Consider the following 24863-nt stretch of genomic DNA (forward strand, 5'->3'; position numbering starts at 1 on the left):
AGCAGCTTGGTACGTTTTCCTGCATTAAAGACACAAAATAAATGTAAGTTTTTTTTTGGGTTTTACCTCCACCTGAACAGGCAAACTAGTTTAATCTCTCATTCGAAGAATGAATTCAACTGAACCCAAATTCGAGGTAATAGTCTTTAGTATCTTCCCCAAACCCTCATAAGATTGCCCGCAAAGGATTTCTATCTGTAGCTAATGGGTCCACTAGGAGGCCCAACACAGCTTGTTAATAATAAGGTAATGAATAACCCCGAGGTGTCTTACCGCCCCTCCACAGTTATGTCAATACCAGATGCCCTGTAGTCAGACGCTTCAGATTTTACTGTGTGAGGAGAGGTAAGTTGTACTAATTACTCATCAGACACAAATAATGAGCTACCCACTGAATCTCAAGCTGTGAATGAGAGCTAGATGCTGAAGCAAGTTACTGGCAGCAATTGAGATCATTATTTCACGACATGTCCTGTTTTGTCGCCATGGAGACAGTAATCAGTTCACAGAGCATTTTATCAGTAAGATTGAAAACATCAGCTTTTTGAAATGGTCTGTAAAGTTCATGCAGTCAAATCTGCTTCTGTAATAACATGATCTCACCTCACTCAGGCATGTCAGATGTACAGTGCATCGCAGCAATTATCATTGAATGGATTTAACAGAATCAGTGCACCAACAATTTATAGGTTATTGATACCTACTTTGATTTTACAGAGGACCCTGCTATGAAAGTACAGTTCCACAAAAGCCTCTGGGTATTTAAGGAGTATAACACAAATTAATATATTTAACAGGTTTGCATTTTCTAATAGTAAGATGTCTTATTAAAAACAAACCATCCACACTGACAAGGCTTAATTAGAGTGCTTAAATATTCTTCAAAATACAGATTAAGAGATGAAAAGCAGTGAGAGTACCTCTGATCATAATTTTTCAGAATGTAATACAAACATATTAAATTTGCATTAAAATAGTGCCTCATCACCTCAGAAAGTTTATTTCTGCAGTGCAGCAATGTTTATGTAGCTGGACAGCATTATTAGAACATTAAAACCCTAATGGACAAATAAAATACTGCGAAAGAAATAGCCCACAGCATCACCGGGGGAGGGGCCTGAGAGAGGCCCGCCCACAGCATCACCAGGGGAGGGGCCTGAGAGAGAGCCCCACCCACAGCATCCCCGGGGGAGGGGCTTGAGAAAGAGCCCTGCCCAAAGCATCACCGGGGGAGTGGCCTCAGAGAGAGCCCCGCCCACAGCATCATCGGGGGAGGAGCCTGAGAGAGCCCCGCCCACAGCATCACCAGGGTGCGGGGCCTGAGAGAGAGCCCCACCCACAGTGTTACCAAGGGGAGGGGCCTAAGGGAGCCCCGCCCACAGCATCACCAGGGTGCAGACCAGTGACATCGTCAATGACCCCAACCCGGAAGTGACATCATCAGTGCCCCAGCTAGGAAGTGACATCACAGATCCGTTTTAGAGGACCCGCCCCAAACCGATTCACGGAGCCGGAAGTGATGTCGCCGAGTCTCAGTTATCGGGATTAAATTAACAGTTTTAGGGATTTGTTCCAACAATAAAATGCTGGAAACACGGGTTCAGTGAATGTGGTTTGAAATGTGTGTAAATGTGTCAGTGAGTCAGTGACCTGGTGAAATGACACAGTCCCAGCCTCGCAGTCCAACTGAACTCGGATCCTGATCCCAGACGCGAACAGTTTGAGGGCAGTGACCTGGGAATTGTGCCGGGCCCTGAGAGGACCAGAAACAGAATAATAATAATCTAAACCCCAGGATTTACTGCTGTACCCAATGAGAGACTTTCTCCCCGCCCTCTCGACGCTCCCACACACAATCCCTATTCCCCAGCCATTCCCATCAGTCTCCACATCCCAGGAATGGGATCCTGAGGAGAAGCTCTGGGAGCAGAGGACTTGGGGCCAGTCTTTAAACCTCTCTGGGTGAGGTGGGTAGGGCTGTTCCTGTTCAATCCGTATCACTGATCTCAGATCATCAGACAGAACCAAGTTCCAGTTTGCTGTCTTTGGATCCAGGCTCATCGGTGAGCTTTGCCCTAGAGAGGAGAGAAGAGATTGGTCAGACAGGGTGATTCCACTCAGATCAATGATTGACAGCTGCAGGGTAGGAGTGTCAGTATTTCCCAGACAGTGTCAGCCCCATATTACTGGTTAGACTGGATTCTTCCCATGTTAAATCAATGGCTTTCAATCAGAGTCCCTGTTCAATAGCAGTGTGGGGGCCCCAGTGCTGTACACTCAGGGCAAACACTGCAGTGAGACGCACAGTAGCTGTCAGTTTAATCACACAAGCCCCTGGCACTGTGCACACGTTCTCCCAGACACAATGGAGGAGATTCACCGGCACACAACACATCCAACAGCCTCACAGTTACAGCCCCACAATCTCAGCACTGGCGGTACTGGGAACACACAGCTCACAGGAGTGTGCCCGGGGCTCACTCCCTCCTGTTACTGTTCATCCTGAATACAGGAGTGTGCCCTGGGCTCTCTCCCTCCTGTTACTGTTCATCCTGAATACAGGAGTGTGCTCTGGGCTCTCTCCCTCCTGTTACTGTTCATCCTGAATACAGGAGTGTGCCCTGGGCTCTCTCCCTCCTGTTACTGTTCATCCTGAATACAGGAGTGTGCTCTGGGCTCTCTCCCTCCTGTTACTGTCCATCCTGAATACAGGGGTGTGCCCTGGGCTCTCTCCCTCCTGTTACTGTTCATCCTGATTACAGGAGTGTGCTCTGGGCTCTCTCCCTCCTGTTACTGTTCATCCTGAATACAGGAATGTGCCCTGTTTTCTCTCCCTTCTGTTACTGTCTTATCCTGAATACAGGAGTGTGCCCTGGGCTCTCTCCCTCCTGTTACTGTGTTATCCTGAATACAGGAGTGTGCCCTGGGCTCTCTCCCTCCTGTTACTGTTCATCCTGAATATAGGAGTGTGCCCTGGGCTCTCTCCCTCCTGTTACTGTCTTATCCTGAATACAGGAGTGTGCCCGGGGCTCTCTCCCTCCTGTTACTGTGTTATCCTGAATACAGGAGTGTGCCCTGGGCTCTCTCCCTCCTGTTACTGTGTTATCCTGAATACAGGAGTGTGCCCTGGGCTCTCTCCCTCCTGTTACTGTGTTATCCTGAATACAGGAGTGTGCCCGGGGCTCTCTCCCTCCTGTTACTGTGTTATCCTGAATACAGGAGTGTGCCCTAGGCTCTCTCCCTCCTGTTACTGTGTTATCCTGAATACAGGAGTGTGCCCGGGGCTCTCTCCCTCCTGTTACTGTGTTATCCTGAATACAGGAGTGTGCCCTGGGCCCTCTCCCTCCTGTTACTGTCCATCCTGAATACAGGAGTGTGCCCTGGGCTCTCTCCCTCCTGTTACTGTTCATCCTGAATATAGGAGTGTGCCCTGGGCTCTCTCCCTCCTGTTACTGTCTTATCCTGAATACAGGAGTGTGCCCTGGGCTCTCTCCCTCCTGTTACTGTGTTATCCTGAATATAGGAGTGTGCCCTGGGCTCTCTCCCTCCTGTTACTGTCTTATCCTGAATACAGGAGTGTGCCCGGGGCTCTCTCCCTCCTGTTACTGTGTTATCCTGAATACAGGAGTGTGCCCTGGGCTCTCTCCCTCCTGTTACTGTGTTATCCTGAATACAGGAGTGTGCCCTGGGCTCTCTCCCTCCTGTTACTGTGTTATCCTGAATACAGGAGTGTGCCCGGGGCTCTCTCCCTCCTGTTACTGTGTTATCCTGAATACAGGAGTGTGCCCTGGGCCCTCTCCCTCCTGTTACTGTCCATCCTGAATACAGGAGTGTGCTCTGGGCTCTCTCCCTCCTGTTACTGTGTTATCCTGAATACAGGAGTGTGCCCTGGGCTCTCTCCCTCCTGTTACTGTGTTATCCTGAATACAGGAGTGTGCCCTGGGCTCTCTCCCTCCTGTTACTGTGTTATCCTGAATACAGGAGTGTGCCCTGGGCTCTCTCCCTCCTGTTACTGTGTTATCCTGAATACAGGAGTGTGCCCGGGGCTCTCTCCCTCCTGTTACTGTGTTATCCTGAATACAGGAGTGTGCCCTGGGCCCTCTCCCTCCTGTTACTGTCCATCCTGAATACAGGAGTGTGCCCTGGGCTCTCTCCCTCCTGTTACTGTTCATCCTGAATACAGGAGTGTGCCCTGGGCTCTCTCCCTCCTGTTACTGTTCATCCTGATTACAGGAGTGTGCTCTGGGCTCTCTCCCTCCTGTTACTGTTCATCCTGAATACAGGAATGTGCCCTGTTTTCTCTCCCTTCTGTTACTGTCTTATCCTGAATACAGGAGTGTGCCCTGGGCTCTCTCCCTCCTGTTACTGTTCATCCTGATTACAGGAGTGTGCTCTGGGCTCTCTCCCTCCTGTTACTGTTCATCCTGAATACAGGAATGTGCCCTGTTTTCTCTCCCTTCTGTTACTGTCTTATCCTGATTACAGGAGTGTGCTCTGGGCTCTCTCCCTCCTGTTACTGTTCATCCTGATTACAGGAGTGTGCCCTGGGCCCTCTCCCTCCTGTTACTGTCCATCCTGAATACAGGAGTGTGCCCTGGGCTCTCTCCCTCCTGTTACTGTTCATCCTGAATACAGGAGTGTGCCCTGGGCTCTCTCCCTCCTGTTACTGTTCATCCTGATTACAGGAGTGTGCTCTGGGCTCTCTCCCTCCTGTTACTGTTCATCCTGAATACAGGAGTGTGCCCGGGGCTCTCTCGCTCCTGTTACTGTTCATCCTGATTACAGGAGTGTGCTCTGGGCTCTCTCCCTCCTGTTACTGTTCATCCTGAATACAGGAATGTGCCCTGTTTTCTCTCCCTCCTGTTAGTGTCTTATCCTGAATACAGGAGTGTGCCCTGGGCTCTCTCCCTCCTGTTACTGTCTTATCCTGAATACAGGAGTGTGCCCGGGGCTCTCTCCCTCCTGTTACTGTCTTATCCTGAATACAGGAGTGTGCCCTGGGCTCTCTCCCTCCTGTTACTGTCTTATCCTGAATACAGGAGTGTGCCCTGGGCTCTCTCCCTCCTGTTAGTGTCTTATCCTGAATACAGGAATGTGCCCTGGGCTCTCTCCCTCCTGTTACTGTCTTATCCTGAATACAGGAGTGTGCCCTGGGCTCTCTCCCTCCTGTTAGTGTCTTATCCCGAATACAGGAGTGTGCCCTGGGCTCTCTCCCTCCTGTTACTGTCTTATCCTGAATACAGGAGTGTGCCCTGGGCTCTCTCCCTCCTGTTAGTGTCTTATCCTGAATACAGGAGTGTGCTCTGGGCTCTCTCCCTCCTGTTAGTGTCTTATCCTGAATACAGGAGTGTGCCCTGGGCTCTCTCCCTCCTGTTAGTGTCTTATCCTGAATACAGGAGTGTGCCCTGGGCTCTCTCCCTCCTGTTAGTGTCTTATCCTGAATACAGGAGTGTGCTCTGGGCTCTCTCCCTCCTGTTACTGTCTTATCCTGAATACAGGAGTGTGCCCTGGGCTCTCTCCCTCCTGTTACTGTTCATCCTGAATACAGGAGTGTGCTCTGGGCTCTCTCCCTCCTGTTACTGTCTTATCCTGAATACAGGAGTGTGCCCTGGGCTCTCTCCCTCCTGTTAGTGTCTTATCCTGAATACAGGAGTGTGCCCTGGGCTCTCTCCCTCCTGTTAGTGTCTTATCCTGAATACAGGAGTGTGCCCTGGGCTCTCTCCCTCCTGTTAGTGTCTTATCCTGAATACAGGAGTGTGCCCTGGGCTCTCTCCCTCCTGTTACTGTCTTATCCTGAATACAGGAGTGTGTCCGGGGCTCTCTCCCTCCTGTTAGTGTCTTATCCTGAATACAGGAGTGTGCCCTGGGCTCTCTCCCTCCTGTTACTGTCTTATCCTGAATACAGGAATGTGCCCTGTTTTCTCTCCCTTCTGTTACTGTCTTATCCTGAATACAGGAGTGTGCCCGGGGCTCTCTCCCTCCTGTTAGTGTCTTATCCTGAATACAGGAGTGTGCCCTGGGCTCTCTCCCTCCTGTTAGTGTCTTATCCTGAATACAGGAGTGTGCCCTGGGCTCTCTCCCTCCTGTTACTGTCTTATCCTGAATACAGGAGTGTGCCCTGGGCTCTCTCCCTCCTGTTACTGTCTTATCCTGAATACAGGAGTGTGCCCTGGGCTCTCTCCCTCCTGTTACTGTCTTATCCTGAATACAGGAGTGTGCCCTGGGCTCTCTCCCTCCTGTGACTGTCCCATCCTGAATACAGGAGTGTGCTCTGGGCTCTCTCCCTCCTGTTACTGTCTTATCCTGAATACAGGAGTGTGCCCTGGGCTCTCTCCCTCCTGTTACTGTCTTATCCTGAATACAGGAGTGTGCCCTGGGCTCTCTCCCTCCTGTTACTGTCTTATCCTGAATACAGGAGTGTGCCCTGGGCTCTCTCCCTCCTGTTAGTGTTCATCCTGAATACAGGAGTGTGCCCTGGGCTCTCTCCCTCCTGTTAGTGTTCATCCTGAATACAGGAGTGTGCTCTGGGCTCTCTCCCTCCTGTTAGTGTCTTATCCTGAATACAGGAATGTGCCCTGGGCTCTCTCCCTCCTGTTACTGTCTTATCCTGAATACAGGAGTGTGCCCTGGGCTCTCTCCCTCCTGTTAGTGTCTTATCCTGAATACAGGAGTGTGCTCTGGGCTCTCTCCCTCCTGTTACTGTCTTATCCTGAATACAGGAGTGTGCCCTGGGCTCTCTCCCTCCTGTTACTGTTCATCCTGAATACAGGAGTGTGCCCTGGGCCCTCTCCCTCCTGTTACTGTTCATCCTGAATACAGGAGTGTGCCCTGGGCTCTCTCCCTCCTGTTAGTGTCTTATCCTGAATACAGGAGTGTGTCCGGGGCTCTCTCCCTCCTGTTAGTGTCTTATCCTGAATACAGGAGTGTGTCCGGGGCTCTCTCCCTCCTGTTACTGTGTTATCCTGAATACAGGAATGTGCCCTGGGCCCTCTCCCTCCTGTTAGTGTCTTATCCTGAATACAGGAATGTGCCCTGGGCCCTCTCCCTCCTGTTAGTGTCTTATCCTGAATACAGGAATGTGTCCGGGGCTCTCTCCCTCCTGTTAGTGTTCATCCTGAATACAGGAGTGTGCTCTGGGCTCTCTCCCTACTGTTACTGTGTTATCCTGAATACAGGAGTGTGCCCTGGGCTCTCTCCCTACTGTTACTGTTCATCCTGAATACAGGAGTGTGCTCTGGGCTCTCTCCCTACTGTTACTGTCTTATCCTGAATACAGGAGTGTGCTCTGGGCTCTCTCCCTCCTGTTAGTGTCTTATCCTGAATACAGGAGTGTGCCCTGGGCTCTCTCCCTCCTGTTAGTGTTCATCCTGAATACAGGAGTGTGCTCTGGGCTCTCTCCCTCCTGTTACTGTGTTATCCTGAATACAGGAGTGTGTCCGGGGCTCTCTCCCTCCTGTTAGTGTCTTATCCTGAATACAGGAGTGTGCCCTGGGCTCTCTCCCTTCTGTTACTGTCTTATCCTGAATACAGGAATGTGCCCTGGGCTCTCTCCCTCCTGTTACTGTCTTATCCTGAATACAGGAATGTGCCCTGGGCTCTCTCCCTCCTGTTAGTGTCTTATCCTGAATACAGGAGTGTGCCCGGGGCTCTCTCCCTCCTGTTACTGTCCATCCTGAATACAGGAGTGTGCCCTGGGCTCTCTCCCTCCTGTTACTGTTCATCCTGAATACAGGAGTGTGCCCTGGGCTCTCTCCCTCCTGTTACTGTTCATCCTGAATACAGGAGTGTGCCCTGGGCTCTCTCCCTCCTGTTACTGTCTTATCCTGAATACAGGAGTGTGCCCTGGGCTCTCTCCCTCCTGTTACTGTCTTATCCTGAATACAGGAATGTGCCCGGGGCTCTCTCCCTCCTGTTACTGTCCATCCTGAATACAGGAGTGTGCCCTGGGCTCTCTCCCTCCTGTTACTGTCTTATCCTGAATACAGGAGTGTGCTCTGGGCTCTCTCCCTCCTGTTACTGTGTTATCCTGAATACAGGAGTGTGCCCGGGGCTCTCTCCCTCCTGTTACTGTCCATCCTGAATACAGGAGTGTGCCCTGGGCTCTCTCCCTCCTGTTACTGTCTTATCCTGAATACAGGAATGTGCCCTGGGCTCTCTCCCTCCTGTTACTGTGTTATCCTGAATACAGGAATGTGCCCTGGGCTCTCTCCCTCCTGTTAGTGTCTTATCCTGAATACAGGAGTGTGCTCTGGGCTCTCTCCCTCCTGTTAGTGTCTTATCCTGAATACAGGAGTGTGCCCTGGGCTCTCTCCCTCCTGTTAGTGTTTATCCTGAATACAGGAGTGTGCCCTGGGCTCTCTCCCTCCTGTTACTGTCTTATCCTGAATACAGGAGTGTGCCCTGGGCTCTCTCCCTCCTGTTAGTGTCTTATCCTGAATACAGGAATGTGCCCTGTTTTCTCTCCCTCCTGTTACTGTTCATCCTGAATACAGGAGTGTGCCCTGGGCTCTCTCCCTCCTGTTAGTGTCTTATCCTGAATACAGGAATGTGCCCTGTTTTCTCTCCCTCCTGTTACTGTTCATCCTGAATACAGGAATGTGCCCGGGGCTCTCTCCCTCCTGTTACTGTCCCATCCTGAATACAGGAGTGTGCCCTGGGCTCTCTCCCTCCTGTTACTGTTCATCCTGAATACAGGAGTGTGCCCTGGGCTCTCTCCCTCCTGTTACTGTCCCATCCTCTATACAGGAGTGTGCCCTGGGCTCTCTCCCTCCTGTTACTGTCCCATCCTGAACACAGGTGTGTTGCCCTGGGCTCTCTCCCTCCTGTTGCTGTTCATCCTGAATTCAGCTTTATTAAAGCCTCCACCATTTTACACACAGCAGTGAGGATTCAGTTGTGAATTGAGATGAATCTGATGACCCTTCTGTAGATTAAACTGTTGCTCCCTGTTCACTATGAATTCACCAACAACCCCTCGGGCCCAGGATCTGAGACTCGGACCAATTCCAATCTGTGAGGAATCCCTCACACTGAACCCTGACTGAAGAATCAACACAGAAAGACAAAGGGTTAAATCGAAATTAAAAACTGTCAGTGTGATCCCCGTTTCAGATTATAAACACACATTGGGATACTCCCTCTCTCCCACTGATCCCAGTCGACTGTTTGATGGCGCTCTGTGGGACAGGGGCTGCCCCAGAGGAGCTGTGTGGGGGAGGAGTTACGTTCGATGGGCCCCTGTATTCGGTGGAAGCTGGCACTGTAAACAAAGCAGACGGTGATTGGGAATTGTGACACAGCGAGGTCCCGACTCCTTCATATTACTCGATGGGGGGGTTATATATTCCATAATTAGATATTCTGACATTACAACAGTGACTACACTTCAAAAATAGAACTTCATTGGCTGTAAAGCACTTTGGGACATCCTGAGGTTGTGATAGGTGCTATATAAAGTCAAGTCTTCCATTTTTTTACTTTACCCTTTAATAATACTGACGGCCCTGTGAGGAATGGTGTCCCTTTAAGAGATACGCTGATTAAACATACGAATTTGGAGCAGGACTAGCCCCTACGGGCCTTCGAGCCTGCTCCGCCATTCAATAAGATCATTGCTGAACTTCGATCTCAACTCTACTTTCCCGCCCGGTCCCCATACCCCTTGATTTCCCTGGAGTCCAAAAATCTATCGATCTCAGCCTTGAATATACTCAACGACTCAGCATCCACAGCCATTTGGGGTCGAGAATTCCAAAGATTCACAAGACTCTGAGTGTCGAAATTCCTCCTCATCTCAGACTTAAATCCTGAGATTATGCCCCCTAGTTCTAGACTCTCCAGCCAGGGGAAACAACCTCTCCTATATGTTTCAATGAGATCCCCTTTCATTCCTCTAAGCTCCAGAGAGAATAGGCCCAATCTACTCAATCCCTCCTCTCATCCCAGGGATCAATCTAGTGAACATTCGTTGCACCTCCTCTAAGACATGTATGTCCTTTCTCAGATAAGGACAACAAAACTGTGCACAGTACTCCCGGTGTGGTCTCACCAAAGCCCCATACAATTGTAGGAAGACTTCCTGACTCTTGTACTTCAACCCACTTGTAATAAAGGCCAACATGCCATTTGCCTTCCTAATTGCTTGCTGTACCTGCATGCTAACTTTCTGTGTTTCCTGGACATCTAAATCTCTCTGAACACCAACATTTAATAGTTTCTCATCTTTTAAAACATATTCTGTTTTTCCATTCTTCCTACCAAAGTGAATAACCTCACATTTCCTCACATTATACTCCATCTGCCACCTTATTGCCCACTCATTTAACCTGTCTCTATCCCTTTGCAGGCACTTTGTGTCCTCCTCACAGCTTACTTTCCCACCTAGCTTTGTATCATCAGCAAACTTGGATACATTGCACTCGGTCCCTTCATCCAAGTCGTTAAAATAGATTGTAAATAGCTGAGGCCCAAGCAATGATCCTTGTGGCACCCCACTAGTTATAACATGCCAACCGGAAAATGACCCGTTTATCCCTACTCTCTGTTTTCTGTCCTTTAACCAATCGTCTATCCATCCTAATAAATTGCCCCCAACCCCATGAGCCCTTATCTTGTGTAGTAAACTTCTATGTGGCAACTTATCGAATGTCTTTTGGAAATCCAAATATACTACATCCACTGGTTCCCCTTTATCTACCCAGCTAGTTGCATCCTCATAAAACACTAATACATTTGTTAACCATGATTTCCCTTTCATAAAACCATGTTGACTCTGCCTAATCATACTATGACTTTCTAAGTGCCCCATTATCACTTCCTTAATAATAGATACCAGCATTTTCCTGATGACTGATGTCAGACTAACTGGCCTGTATTTCCCTGTTTTCTCTCTCCCTCCTTTCTTGAATAGCGGGGTTACATTTGCTACCTTCCAATCTGCTGGGACCGTTCTAGAATCTAGGGAATTTTGGACGATCACAACCAATGCATCCACTATCTCTGCAGCCACCTCTTTTAGAACCCTAGGATGTCGGCCATCAGGTCCAGGGGATTTGTCGGATTTTAGTCCCATTAGTTTCTCAAGTACTTTTTGTTCACTGATATTAATGACTTTAAGCTCCTCACTCTTATCAGTCTCTTGGTTCCTCACTATTTTGGGTATGCTTGGCAGAGTATAACCCGCCCCTACCTGGCCCATGGGGGGTGAAGCTCTGGCCCATTACAGTGAGGAATGTTTAAAGCAGGTGTTACTGGGGGCTGAGGATTAATCTCAGGCTCCTGATCCACAGACACAGGGAGCTGATATTAAAGTTCGGGATATTCACTGTCTGAACACAACTAACCCGACCTGCTCCCAGTCCCTTATATTGGAGAAAAGCTGCATGTTCTTACTGATGATTCCCAATATGTCGGAGTGGTACTTTTCCCATCCATTCAGCCTCTTCTGGATAAGTTGAGATATATTGGACAGGTTGAGGGTGAGCGCTGGAACATCTGGGTCTGTGATTCTCTGAGTCTCAGTCACTCTAGAATGAAAGAGGAGAGAATGTTTTTATCAGTGGGGACATTTCGATCAGAAACCCAAAGGGGAACGAGTGATCAGTGCAACAACCTACAGCCCTTCTAATGCTCGTACTGACACCCTGCTGCAACCCATCCTGAAAATGGCAGAATCCCGGGATTGTCAGTCTCCCTGCATTCACACTGATCGCCACACGTGCAGTGGGATCCTGCTTTGCTGCCACTTCAGCTCAGTTTGTGATTTTCAAGCTGTCTGTGTTCAGTCCAGTGTCTCTGTACTGGAGCCTCATCTTTCCATTATTAATAATTATTATTATCCCGAGGGTCTCCAGTCCGTGCTCCCCCTCGCTGCAGGAACACACTCACTACAATCACGTGAAGTGAGGAGAGGAGAAGGAACAGCCTCCCAGGGACCTGGGATCGGTGGGTTTCCCTCAGACGTCTCGATTTTAATCCCCTCACACCCCGACGGGCGGGAGAGGGTCAGGGGTTAAAACATCCGGATCGAGTAACCCGACCCCAGCCCGACCCCGTTCCCAGGTATTTCAATTTTAACAAACACAAATCAGGCCATCGACGAGGCTCCTGCAAAAGGCAGGCGGGGCCTCATTAACATTCGAAAGTCACGGCCTGATGACATAATCAGGATGGTGAGTGAAATGTGAGTGTGGGTCAGGGGGAGGCCGGCGCGGTCGGCTGCCCCACAGCAGATCTGAGATGGGAGGAGCCAACTGGCCAAGGTAAGTGCGAAAGATCAGATCCATTTAGCACTCCTTGTGGGTCAGGAGGAGCAAGAGACCCCCAGACCTCACAAGGAAGCCTTGGGCCTCCCCCAGCCCCGATCGTTCAGTCTTCGTCCACACCCCGCCCCGCGCCCCCCCTCCCAATGGGCCCCCAGTCCCTCTCCTCCCCCCCCCCGCCCCGACCCTTCCCTCTTCCAATGGGCCCCCGGTCCCTCTCCTCTCCCCCCACCCTGCCCTCCCCCTGTTGGCCCCGGAGATTCTGCTTCCCTCTCTCTGAGTGACGGGGAACGCCCCCACGGGCCCCCGGCTGCAGCCTCCTGCCACTTGTTTTGCTACTGTCCGCCGGCCAGGCCATCAATCGACTAGGCCTCCATATCCCTAGCCTTCCCACGTTAATGGCCTCCCCCGCACCCTCCCCATCTCCCCGTTAATATCGGGGTCAGAGTGTCCAGTGACACTGAAATTTCTGGGAAATTGAAACATAGAAACATAGAAGACTAGCTGAAATGCCCGGCGGTGCCGAGGGTCTTTTGAGGGCATGTTGTTCTTGGAATAGAGAGAGAGAGCGACTGGGGGGAAGAGAGAGAGCGGCTGGGGGGAAGAGAGAGAGCGGCTGGGGGGAAGAGAGAGAGCGGCTGGGGGGAAGAGAGAGAGCGGCTGGGGGGAAGAGAGAGAGCGGCTGGGGGGAAGAGAGAGAGCGGCTGGGGGGAAGAGAGAGAGCGTCTGGGGGGAAGAGAGAGAGCGTCTGGGGGAAGAGAGAGAGCGACTGGGGGGAAGAGAGAGAGCGTCTGGGGGGAAGAGAGAGAGCGACTGGGGGGAAGAGAGAGAGCGACTGGGGGGGAAGAGAGAGAGCGACTGGGGGGAAGAGAGAGTGCGACTGGGGGGAAGAGAGAGAGCGACTGGGGGGAAGAGAGAGAGCGACTGGGGGGAAGAGAGAGAGCGACTGGGGGGAAGAGAGAGAGCGACTGGGGGGAAGAGAGAGAGCGACTGGGGGAAGAGAGAGAGCGACGGGGGGAAGAGAGAGAGCGACTGGGGGGGAAGAGAGAGAGCGACTGGGGGAAGAGAGAGAGCGACTGGGGGGAAGAGAGAGAGCGACTGGGGGGAAGAGAGAGAGCGACGGGGGGAAGAGAGAGAGCGACTGGGGGAGAGAGAGAGACTGGGGAGAGAGCGACTGGGGGAAGAGAGAGAGCGACTGGGGGGAAGAGAGAGAGCGACTGGGGGGAAGAGAGAGAGCGACTGGGGGGAAGAGAGAGAGCGACTGGGGGAAGAGAGAGAGCGACTGGGGGGAAGAGAGAGAGCGACTGGGGGGAAGAGAGAGAGCGACTGGGGGGAAGAGAGAGAGCGACTGGGGGGAAGAGAGAGAGCGACTGGGGGGGAAGAGAGAGCGACTGGGGGGAAGAAGAGAGCGACTGGGGGGAAGAGAGAGAGCGACTGGGGGGAAGAGAGAGAGCGACTGGGGGGAAGAGAGAGAGCGACTGGGGGGAAGAGAGAGAGCGACTGGGGGGAAGAGAGAGAGCGACTGGGGGGAAGAGAGAGAGCGACTGGGGGGAAGAGAGAGAGCGACTGGGGGGAAGAGGGGGGGAGCGGGGGGAGGGGGGAAGGGGGGAGGGGAGGGGGAGGGGAGGGGGAGGGGGGAGGGGGAGGGGGAGGGGGGGAGGGGGAGAGGGGGGGAGGGGAGGAGGGGGGGGAGGGGGAGCAGGGGGGAGGGGAGGGAGAGGGGGAGGGGGGGGAGGGGGGAGGGAAGGGAGAGGGAAGTGGGGGGGAGGGGGAGGGGGAGGGGGAGGGGGAGAGGAGGGGGAGGGGAGGGGGAGAGAGGAGGGGAGGGGTGGGGGGAGGTGGGGGGAAGGAGGGGGGGGAGAAAGGGAGGGGGGGAGCCAGCAGACCCTCTCCCCCTCTGCCGGCGATGGCTCCACTGAGCTCAGTGCCGCCCCACGCTCTGATATGCCGAGCGCAGCGCCCCGGTCAGCCCGAGCCCCGCCCTGCCGCGGCCAGGCCTGAGGCGGCTCGAGACGGCCGATTGCAGCTGGCCGGGCCCGGTTGCCTTGGTAACCCTCCTCCCCTCTCCGCCTGACGATCTCCGGGACCGGGGCCTGAGCGGCTTGAGACGGCCGATTGCGGCTGGCGAGCCCGGTTGCGGCGGGGTAACACTCTCCGCTCCCGCTCCCCACTCCCCCCTCCCCTCCCGAGCCCCCCCCACCACCCCCCCCCCCCCACTAACCTGCTCGCTTCCCTCTGGCCGCGCTCTGTGTGGAGGTGCGCGTGCGCCGTGCAGCGAATGAAGCGCGAGGAGCTTGCAGTGAGCCCAGCCAGCCTTTACCAAGATGGCTGGCCGCTGGTTCGGAATCGGGCCCAGCGGTGGGGTGGGGGGTGAGGGGTGGGAGGAGCTTGCCACAAAACAATTGCCTAGGGTCCAGCATGGCTGGCAACAGACGCCCAGGCTTCGAGGCCTACCTGCAAAAACGGGGAAAGGTAGGAAAATTAATGAGATTAGATGAAAGATTTAGAAAGTAATTAACTTTTTTTTAAAACAATATGGCCTAGAAATTGGGTATAGCCCCGCTTGAGGCGTTAGAACTGGCGATGCGCAAAGTTTATAGCCAGACGAAACTTAACGCCGCCTGGCGCGATATTAGGTTGCATCGCCCCCAAAGGGGATTGAGGCGCTAAATCAGCCGTTGCACGGTGCTCTTAAGGCGCAAAAGGTCAGGCGCTACTCAATTTCGACGTGGACGGGCGCAGCGCAGGTGAACTCAATTATGGGAAAGCACGAGACCTACAGGCGCCGGCCGGCTCTTAAAGGGGTGGGGTCAGTCAGACTGAGCTTCAACACCCAAGGCCTCAGTTTCGGCGCTCGCCCTTGTCTGGCGTTAGAAACTTGTGCATTATGGAGAAGGTTAGGCAGAGAGCAGAGCGCTTCAGCACTGAGGCTCTGGACCACTTGGTGGCTGCAGTTGAACACCGCCGAGAGGTCCTGTATCCGGATAATGGCAAGAGGCCAAATCAGAAGGCTTATCGACGATCTTGGAGGGAGGTTGCTGTGAGGGTGAATTCCAGCAGCATGGCGACCAGGACCCCTGTTCAGTGCAGGAAGAAATTCAACGACCTCACACGGATCGTTAGGGTGAGTGATGGTTTACCAAACTTGTGCTTCCCTCCATCTGCAGCTGACGTCGGGCACCCTGCTGCAATGATGCACCAATGGCCATCTGTCAGTATGCACCCATGGCCCTTTCTGGCCACACACATGGACAGATGTCTCAAGGCCTCATGTAAGGGCTCTTGCACCATGGGGGGCATGCGATGAGGTCTCAAGGCCTCATGTAAGGGCTCTTGCACCATGGGGGGCATGCGATGAGGTCTCAAGGCCTCATGTAAGGGCTCTTGCACCATGGGGGGCATGCGATGAGATCTCAAGGCCTCATGTAAGGGCTCTTGCACCATGGGGGGCATGCGATGAGGTCTCAAGGCATCGTGTAACAGAACCTCCCCTTCGTTCCCCTGCAGTCCAAGATGGCGATAATTAGAAAAGAGCAGCGTCGAACCGGTGGCGGACCTGCACAAGTGGTCACTCTCACGGATCTGGAGGAGAGAGTGCACCAGATACTTGGAGGACATCTGTCTGGTCCAGTGACCACTGCATCTGCCGACCCCATTACCGACAGCGAGGGTAAGACTCTCATCTTTTTCACCTGTTGCCTTCCACTTGGTCCCCCCGCCAGCATGCATCCTCAGGGTGCAGCCATGTCAGAGCCTTGCTGCAATCTGGCATGCCTTTCAGCAAACCTGTCCTTTTGCTAAAGCCACTCTTCCACCTCCCACTTTCAGATGAAGCAGCACCAACTCGGGCTCAACGTGCTGAAGCTGCCAGTGCCAGTGCCACCGGAGGCGAGGACCAGGAGGAATCCGGACCAGCCATTGCAGAATCCGGGGAGCTGAGACATCTGCAGACTGGGGATAGTAGTCCCCTGGAGGGGAGGGGGGGGTGGCTCTGAGGATGAACCAGTTGCCGGACCAAGCGGCATGGAGCAACGCAGGGGGGATAGGCAAGTTCGGCCACCGTCTCCCCGCAGGGCAAGGCAGGTCGTCATGACTGCTGCACAGAGTGCAGATGAGGTCCGTCGCCTGGCAGAGATGAGCAAACAGGCCCGGGTCAGACACACGGAGCTGATGGCTGCAGTGGAGAAGATGCCTGAGTCAATAGATTCATTGGCTAGGAGTATGTTGGACTTCGGGGCAACAATGGAGAGGACTCTGCAGGGCTTTGGGGCAACAATGGAGAGGACTCTCCAGGTGTTCGGGGAAACAATGGACAGGTCTATCCAGGGCTTCGGGGCCACAATGGACAGGACTATCCAGGGCTTCGGCCCAACAATGGAGAGGACTGTCCACGGCTTTCAGTCGGCAATGGAAAGGACTGTTCAGGGCTTCGGACAATCCCTGGAAAGGTCTGTGCAGGGCTTGTCCGAGGCAGTGGAGCAGTCGGCTCCTGCCTTGTCCAAAGCCATGGGAAGAACTGTCCAGGCCTTCTCCGAAGCACTGGCACCTGGCACACAGGTCCTCACTGTTGCCACGCAGTCACTTGCTGGGCTCCTCCACAGCCAGATTGACGCAACGCGATCTCTCACTGCAGCCACCCCCTCTGCATCAGATAGGATCATCCCGGGCCCTTCCACTCCCGTACAAGGCCAGGAATCCGTGGAGCCTGCGATTGTGGCGGATGAGTCGAGCCGCTCCCCTCAGATAGCCAGTGTGTCGTCCGACCATGGTGCAGGTGTCCTCTCTCGGCAGGAGACCATTGCACATGCCAGCGCTGGGACGCCTGCATTGCAGCTGCCACCACCTGCAGGCCACACTGCTTCCAGCCATGGTTACAGCAAGCATCCTGCGTCCGCACCCTCCAAGCCCAGAGGTCGGCCAGGCCGCACCTCAGGGGCTTCTGCGCTTCCAGGCAGTCAGCAAGCGTCCCCCAGCCTTGAGCCCGCCACTGGGGTCCAATTACGTAGGAGCAGCAGGGAGGGAAGGGGCCGGGCGCGAAAGAGAAGTCGTTCTCCCTCAAGGGGCCAGTTGTAGAGGGAGGTGCTGAGACGTTTGTTTGTCCAAATTCAAGGACACCCTCAGCTGCTGTTATATTTGCAGAAGGTTTGTTGAGTTTTGCGGCTTTGCCGAACAGTTCACACTTATTTTGAAAGTTATGGTTTCTGCTCACATTACGTTGTTTAACTGTAATGAAAGACTTTTGTGTCAATAAACAGAAGTTTCAATGTTGCATGGTGCATGTGACTACTTTCAGTGATGCTGGCATTCAGAGGCCCTCAAACATCCAAAGTGCGCATGAGTTAAGACTCTCATCATTCCGCCACAGGGGTGTCGATACGAGTCCAGAGGAGCCTCTGACGTATGGACCTTCCACTTTCAGCAGCCCTTCCATCTTCCTCCTCCTTCTCCTCCTCCTCCTCCTCCGCCTGCTCTTCCTCCTCCTCATACTACTCCTCCTCCGCTTGCTTGTGCAGGGTCCGAGGGAAGGTAATGAATGGACGCGTTCGCCTATAAAGGGCATGTGTCACTTGCCGGATGCAACAGCGGACTGCAGCCTGAGCGACAGTCGCATTGTCCCCAATGGCTGACTGAAAGGATCCGTTGGCATAAAAATGGAGGCCATCAGTCAGTGTAGCCATCACGGACAGAGAGCTTCTGCAGCGTTCACGCGGCTGCAGATCCTGACCAAGCAGGTGCCACAGATCAGTAACAATGTCCCTCCAGATTCGGAGCCTTCGCAAACACTGCTCCTCCGACATGTCAAGGCTTGTCACCTGCTGCCTAAAGACCCTCGCAGCATCCCGTCGGATTGGCCGACCTCCATTGCCCCTCCTCCTTCTGGCCAATCCCGGCCCTCTCTCCCGCCGTCTCTCTGCCCCTTCACAGTGTTGGGCGAGGAGGCCGTCGCCCTCCACACAAGCTCCCATTCCGATGCCAGTTGGTCAAAAGGCTTTTAGGTGTAGTGCTGCAAGTGCTTCGGACAGGGTTGAAGGTCCCAAGTACTGTAAAGCTCAAATCCCAGAACTCCGCTCCACATTAGCTCGCCAACTCTCTCTAGCAGCGATCGCAATGAGCAGGCCAAGTGGCAGAAGATTCTGCACTGAAGCTGTCCCCTTTAAATAGCGCCCCCCTACTCCGAGAAGGGCCTGTTAGCCCTCCCTCGAACTGTCACTAATAGCGCTGGGCGCTAAGGCTCCGGGCGCCACCCAATATGCGCTCAGGTGCTCCTAAAAGGCGTTGCACACTGAAATGACGTCATGAGCTGCTTGCGCTCACGGGCGCGCGCAAACACTTAGTGCAGGCGCTAAATGTATAGTCAATTTCTGAGTCGGCGCCATCTTCATAGCGTCCGCCCCATCATAGGGCTTCGCCCCAATTCTAGGTCTCTTTAGGCGCTCAACGCCGGCGCTACCAACCCAATTTCTAGGCCTATGTGTTTTAAAAGGAACTTTTTTTTTAAAGACGCAGAAAGCGGGAAAAAGAAATGAAAAGTTTGGAATCAAGATGGCGGCGACTCACCTCGGTTCAGAACGATAAGGCCCGCCCACACACGCACCGATTGGTCGACCGTCAGGTCACCGAAGCGTAGGATTGGTCAATCGTCCCGTCACTCGACTCTAGGAGGGCCCGCCCGCATGCGCCAGGAACCCGCCCCCGCCACGCAGCGATTGGTCGACCGTCGGGTCGCTCGACCGTATGATTGGTCGACCTTAATATCACTCTATTGCTAATGAGCGGATAATGAGATGCTAATGAGCGGAATTTTGAACGTTTTTTGGATACCGCGGGCGCAATTTTTGTCTCGCCGAAACGTAAATACTCTTATGACCGTTCCGGAATCGTAAGCTTTCTTTTGATGTAACGCACGTGTAGGTACGCTCTATAACTTTACAGTGTATAGCCGGACAGACACACCGAAGGACAGACAGACAGACAGACAGATCTATCCTTTTATATATATAGATAGGAGCAGGAGTAGGCCATTCGTCCCCTCGAGTCTTCTCCGCCATTCAATGAGATCATGGCTGATCATCCAAATTCAGTACCCTGTCCCTGCTTTCTTCCCATATCCCTTGATCCCTTTAACCTTAAGAAATATATCTAATTCCTTCTTGAATATATTTAATGAATTGGCCTCAACTGCCTTCTGTGGCAGAGAATTCCACAGGTTCACCACTCTCTGGGTGAAGTAATTCCTCCTCATCTCAGTCCTAAATGGCTTACCCCTTATCCTTAGACTGTGACCCCTGGTTCTGGACTTCCCCGCCATCAGGAACATCCTTTCTGCATCTAGTCTGTCTAGTCCTGTCAGAATTTTATAAGTTTCAATGAGATCCTCTCTCATTCTTCTAAACTCTAGCGAATATAAGCCTAATCGACCCAATCTCTCTTCATATGTCATTCCTGCCATCCCAGGTATCATTCTGGTGAATCTTCGCTGCACTCCCTCCATGGCAACAACATCCTTCCTCAGATAAGGCGACCAAAACTGCACACAATAGTCAAGGTGTGGTCTCACCAAGGCCCTGTACAACTGCAGCAAGACATCCTTGCTCCTGCACTTGAATCTTCTCGCTATGAAGGCCAACGTACCATTTGCCTTCTTAACTGCCTACTGCACCTGCATGCTTACCTTCAGCGACTGGTGCACAAGGACACCCAGGTCTCATTGCACTTCCCCTTTTCCCAATCTATTGCCGTTTGGATATTAAGCTGTTTTCCTGTTTTTGCCACCAATGTGGATAACCTCGCATTTATCCACATTATACTACGTCTGCCATGCCCAATCACCCTCTCAGCACCCACTCATTTCTCTGTTAGTGGATAGAATGAGCCAATCACAACACATTTTACTGTCACCCTGACACTGGGACCTGCCCCTCTCCTCATTCTCCATGGGCTGGTTGACAGAACAAGCCAATCACACAGCACTTACTGACCCAATGGAATAAAGCTGTCACTGACACACATGGAGCCTTTAGGAAGCCTCGGTTAGACACAGGTCACTGCAGCTTTAACTCGCTCTCACTTCCTGTTTAGCAGGTTACTGAGAAGCTCGACACACCGATGGAACAGCTCATGTCACTCAACAACAACAACGTGCTTTCATATCGTGCCTTTAATGTAGTAAAACATCCCAAGGCACTTTACAGGAGCTTGGTCAAAGAGGTAGGTTTTAAGGAGCACCTTAAAGGAGAAGAGAGAGGTAGAGAGGCGGAGAGGTTTAGGGAGGGAATTCCAGAGCTTTGGGACCAGGCAGCTGAAGGGGCGGCGGCCAATGGTGGGGCGAAGGAAATCGGGGATGTACAAGATGCCAGAATTGGAGGAACGCAGAGATCTCGAAGGGCTGTAGGGCTGGAGGAGGTTACAGAGATAGGGAGGGGCGAGGCCATGGAGGGATTTGTAACACAAGGATGAGAATTTTAAATTCAAGGTGTTGCTGAACCAGTGGTCAATGTAGGTGAGCGAGCACAGGGGTGATGGGTGAACAGGACTTGGTGCGAGTTAGGATACAGGAAGAGTTTTGGATGAGCTGAAGTTTATGGAGGTTGGAAGATGGGAGGCCGGCCAGGAGAACATTGGAATAGTCAGCTCAGGGTCACACAGGACACTGAGGTTACAAACAGTCTGGTTCAGCCTCAGACAGTGAGCAGGGAGGGGGGATGGAATTGGTGGCCAGGGAACGGAGTTTGTGGCGGGGACTAAAAGACAATGGCTTCAATCTTCCCAATGTTTCATTGGAGGACATTTTGGCTCATCGGAGACTGGATCTCGGACAGGCAGCGTAACCAGACAGATGCAGTGGAGGGGTGGAGAGAGGTGGTGGTGAGGTAGAGCTGGGAGTCCTCAGTGGACATGTAGAATCTCCCATTTCCCACAGACTGCCTGAGCCAATAACCCCTCAAACCCCAGTTACATATCACTCAATATTCCCACCATTTGAAAGCTCCTTATCTGGGAAGGTTTCCAAGCCGTGATTCTACTTTCACTCTTCTCCCAGATACAGCTGAAGGTTCCCTATCAGCAGCAGCTACTGTATGACTGAGAGGAACTTACCTGGAAAGGAGCTGCTTCGAGTTCTGTGAATAAAGAGAGGAGATCAAATCAGTCAACGAACAAACCAACACCCAATGGAACCAAACCGTGAATTTGGGATTGAGAGTAAAGAGTTCAGTGTGGGACAGTAGGTGGGGCCAGTCACAGGAATGGGGAATAATCCCACATTTCACTGCACTCCATCCTGGGGCAGCACCAACACTCCGAGGGCAGGGCGGAGGGGCACCAACACTCCGAGGGCAGGGCTGAGGGGCACCAACACTCCGAGGGCAGGGCTGAGGGGGCAACAACACTCCGAGGGCAGGGCTGAGGGGGCAACAACACTCCGAGGGCAGGGCTGAGGGGCACCAACACTCCGAGGGCAGGGCTGAGGGGCAACAACACTCCGAGGGCAGGGCTGAGGGGGCACCAACACTCCGAGGGCAGGGCGGAGGGGCACCAACACTCCGAGGGCAGGGCTGAGGGGCACCAACACTCCGAGGGCAGGGCTGAGGGGCACCAACACTCCGAGGGCAGGGCTGAGGGGCACCAACACTCCGAGGGCAGGGCTGAGGGGCACCAACACTCCGAGGGCAGGGCTGAGGGGCACCAACACTCCGAGGGCAGGGCGGAGGGGGCACCAACACTCCGAGGGCAGGGCTGAGGGGCACAACACTCCGAGGGCAGGGCTGAGGGGCACCAACACTCCGAGGGCAGGGCTGAGGGGCACCAACACTCCGAGGGCAGGGCTGAGGGGCACCAACACTCCGAGGGCAGGGCTGAGGGGCACCAACACTCCGAGGGCAGGGCTGAGGGGCACCAACACTCCGAGGGCAGGGCGGAGGGGCACCAACACTCCGAGGGCAGGGCGGAGGGGGCAGCACCAATGCTGGGTCCCACCAACAATCTTCAAACAATTCAGCCCTCACACCAGCCTCACACAAACGCCCCATTCCCCAGCCATGGCCCTGTTTATATTGAAGATGTACCTGAATAAAGGAGAGAGGGTCCCTCTGTACCAGACTCTGGGTTTCTCCATCGATTAATGAAATCTGTTCCATCCTCTTGTTTAATGCTTCAGAACAGCTTCTAATCTGTGAGAGAGCTCGGAGCCCCTCCTCATCGATCAGTTTCAGTGCGTATTCTTCATCTTCTTCCAGCTGTCTCCTCCATTCAGAGAAGCTCTTCGATAGCTTTCCTTTCAGCTCATTGATTCGTGTCTGAAACCCAAACCAACTCTCATTACAAACGTCCCTTCTACACAGCTGTTATCCTGAGCACACGGCACTCTCCAGGAACGGGACAGTTTGTTTAGATCACAGCTCGATCACCCGTTAAAGATAGACAACCATGGAGGGTGTCTACTGGGAGGGAAAACAGAGTTTAACCAGAGTTGCCGTGAGCCTTGAGTTTAAATGAAGCAGCACTGGCCTAGAAATTCAGGTGTTTAATGCCACCCGTTACTGACATAATTGGGCAAAAAATGGCGACCACTGCTCTTCCGCCAGCTGACGGCGGGTCCCGTGGCGTCCACCATTTTGCAATGTCTGACAGCGCTGCCGATAGAAGAGACCGCTGAAGGGATTGAAATTAGCAGATCATGACATCAGTGAGTGTGCAACGTTCACTTGACGCCCGATCTGCGACATTAGATTTCACTGCTGCCCTTACCGGAATGTCTTAACAACGACAGGCTGAGCAAGCATTGAGAATCAGGAAGGAGGCTCCAGCAGCGGTATTTAAAGGGTCATCAGCAGCTACTTGCACCTGACATGTTTGTTCAGTTTGACTGGCTCTGTGCTACTTCCTGCAACTCCAGCAACTTTATAAACTCCTTTCAAGGTTCTCCTGTAACAGGGAGTTTTGCTGCAAGTGGAGAATGCAGTCATTATTATTTAAAGGCTTCTGCTCACAACACTTGCTCACAGTCTTGGGGGCTGCACTGGCAGTCGAACTCGCACTCGAGTATCTTCGGGAGAGGGATTGGAGGCAGTGAGGAAGAGGAGAAGATGCGCGCAGAGGGAGGAGGAGGAGGGCAATGAGGGCTCCCCACAGGAGGCCTTTACCACCTAGGGTCTTCCGAGAGCACTTTTCCTACTTCCACTTAAGCAAGGAGCAGTATATTAGGAGATTTCACCAAGGAGATGGTCACAGAGCTCTGCCACCTCCTGCAACCAGACCTGCAGCCTGAGAGCAGGGCGACCACGGCACCCCAGTGGCAGTCAAGGTCACCGTGGCCCTCAATTTCTTCACAAGCAGATCCGTCCAGTCTGCAGTAGGAGACATAGCTAACATCTCACAGTTTGCCGTCCATCGTTACATTCGGGAGGTCACTGAGGCTCTCTACATCAGGAGAAGGGGCTACATTGTCTTCTCTCTGAGCAGAGAGAAGCAGGACGAGGACGCATGTGTCTTTGTCAGGACAACGGGCTTCCCCATGGTGCAGGGCACCATCGACTGCACGCATTTGGCTTTGCAGATGCCACATAACAATCCTGAGATCTTCCATCACCGCAGTTATTTAGAGTGTGGCCTAGAAATTGGATATGGCCATGAAATGGGCATTGTTAAGGCCCAACGGTGTTCAGCTGCGCCAACTCAAAATTGTCTAGGTAGCACGCAAAATTCGTGTTCAGTCCTCATTAACAAGTTTGAAGTCTTGATTTCAGCATTAAAACTGCTGCTGATTGGCTTGACGCTCAACCGGTGAGACAGTATCGGGGCCAGTCTAATTCACAGTCATGTTTGCCTCAGGCTTTATTCAGTACTAAAGGGGAGGTGCGTTGATGCTGCAGCACCTCATTGTCAAACCACTCAGAACTGTAGCTGCAAGAAGAAGGTAGTGCCAAGCCATGGCGGAGCATCATCAATGGGAGAGAGCCCGCAGATTCTCCGACGCAGCTCTTGAGGCACTTGTCGTGGCCGTGAGAGGAGGTGGGCTGTCCTCTTCCCATACATTGAGAGGAAGCCCTCGCCACACACCTCGCGAAGGCTCTGGCAGCAGATAGCCGCCCATGTCACGGCCAGCACTGTGGTGCCAAGATCGGCCATCCAGTGCTGAAAGAAGTTTAATGACCTCACAGGGCAGGTCAAGGTGAGTGAAGGCTTCAGCAAATGCCATATCCCACCATCTGCACCACAAGCCTCACACACTGCTCAATGCACCACACCCACATCACTCACCTACCAACAATCTCTACCTATGACCATGCACACCTCACAATCAGAGCTTCACTTCACCCTCACAACCTTACCACTGCTGCAAAACTCACATCCACATCTCACACCTTTCACACACTGAGAGCTATTCAAGTATGGCAGGCACATCACTCAGCAAATTGCAACACACTCACTCACACACGTCTCTTTCTCTTGCAGGCCAAGGCCGCGCATAACCGGAGGGAGCAGCAGCAGACAGGCGGGGAGCAGGCTGCCATCCACAACCTCAGCCTACTGGAGGAGAGTGTGCTGGACATCAGTGTGCGGCAGATCATAGAGGCTGTGCCAACTGGCGAGGTTGTACCCCTT

General features: G+C 53.1%; 1 protein-coding gene and 1 long non-coding RNA gene across 3 annotated transcripts in view; one reads left to right on the top strand and one right to left on the bottom strand.

The window, feature by feature from the left end:
- Positions 1–666: 666 nt before the first annotated feature.
- The window catches only part of LOC147114207 (E3 ubiquitin/ISG15 ligase TRIM25-like), a 41136-nt gene continuing 16939 nt past the window's right edge, over positions 667–24863 (bottom strand). The window contains exons 3-6 of one of the 2 annotated variants that reach the window (XM_085995872.1): positions 22325–22555; positions 21357–21379; positions 11392–11525; positions 667–2075 (exon numbers count right to left, since the gene is read on the bottom strand). In XM_085995872.1, coding sequence (XP_085851998.1) covers positions 1546–2075; positions 11392–11525; positions 21357–21379; positions 22325–22555 — 918 coding nt within the window. In that variant the 3' untranslated portion in view covers positions 667–1545. Of the gene's footprint in view, positions 2076–11381; positions 11526–21356; positions 21380–22324; positions 22556–24863 lie in introns of both variants that reach the window. The other variant, XM_085995873.1, reaches the window with a different exon arrangement.
- On the top strand, positions 20347–21382 carry LOC147114208 (uncharacterized). The gene is made up of 2 exons (XR_015079374.1): positions 20347–20468; positions 21301–21382. It is a non-coding gene; the product is annotated as an uncharacterized LOC147114208 (long non-coding RNA).

The sequence above is a fragment of the Somniosus microcephalus genome, chromosome 8 (assembly GCF_052327205.1).
Source record: "Somniosus microcephalus isolate GS21.2 chromosome 8, FLI_Smic_1.0, whole genome shotgun sequence".
Lineage (NCBI taxonomy): Eukaryota > Metazoa > Chordata > Chondrichthyes > Squaliformes > Somniosidae > Somniosus > Somniosus microcephalus.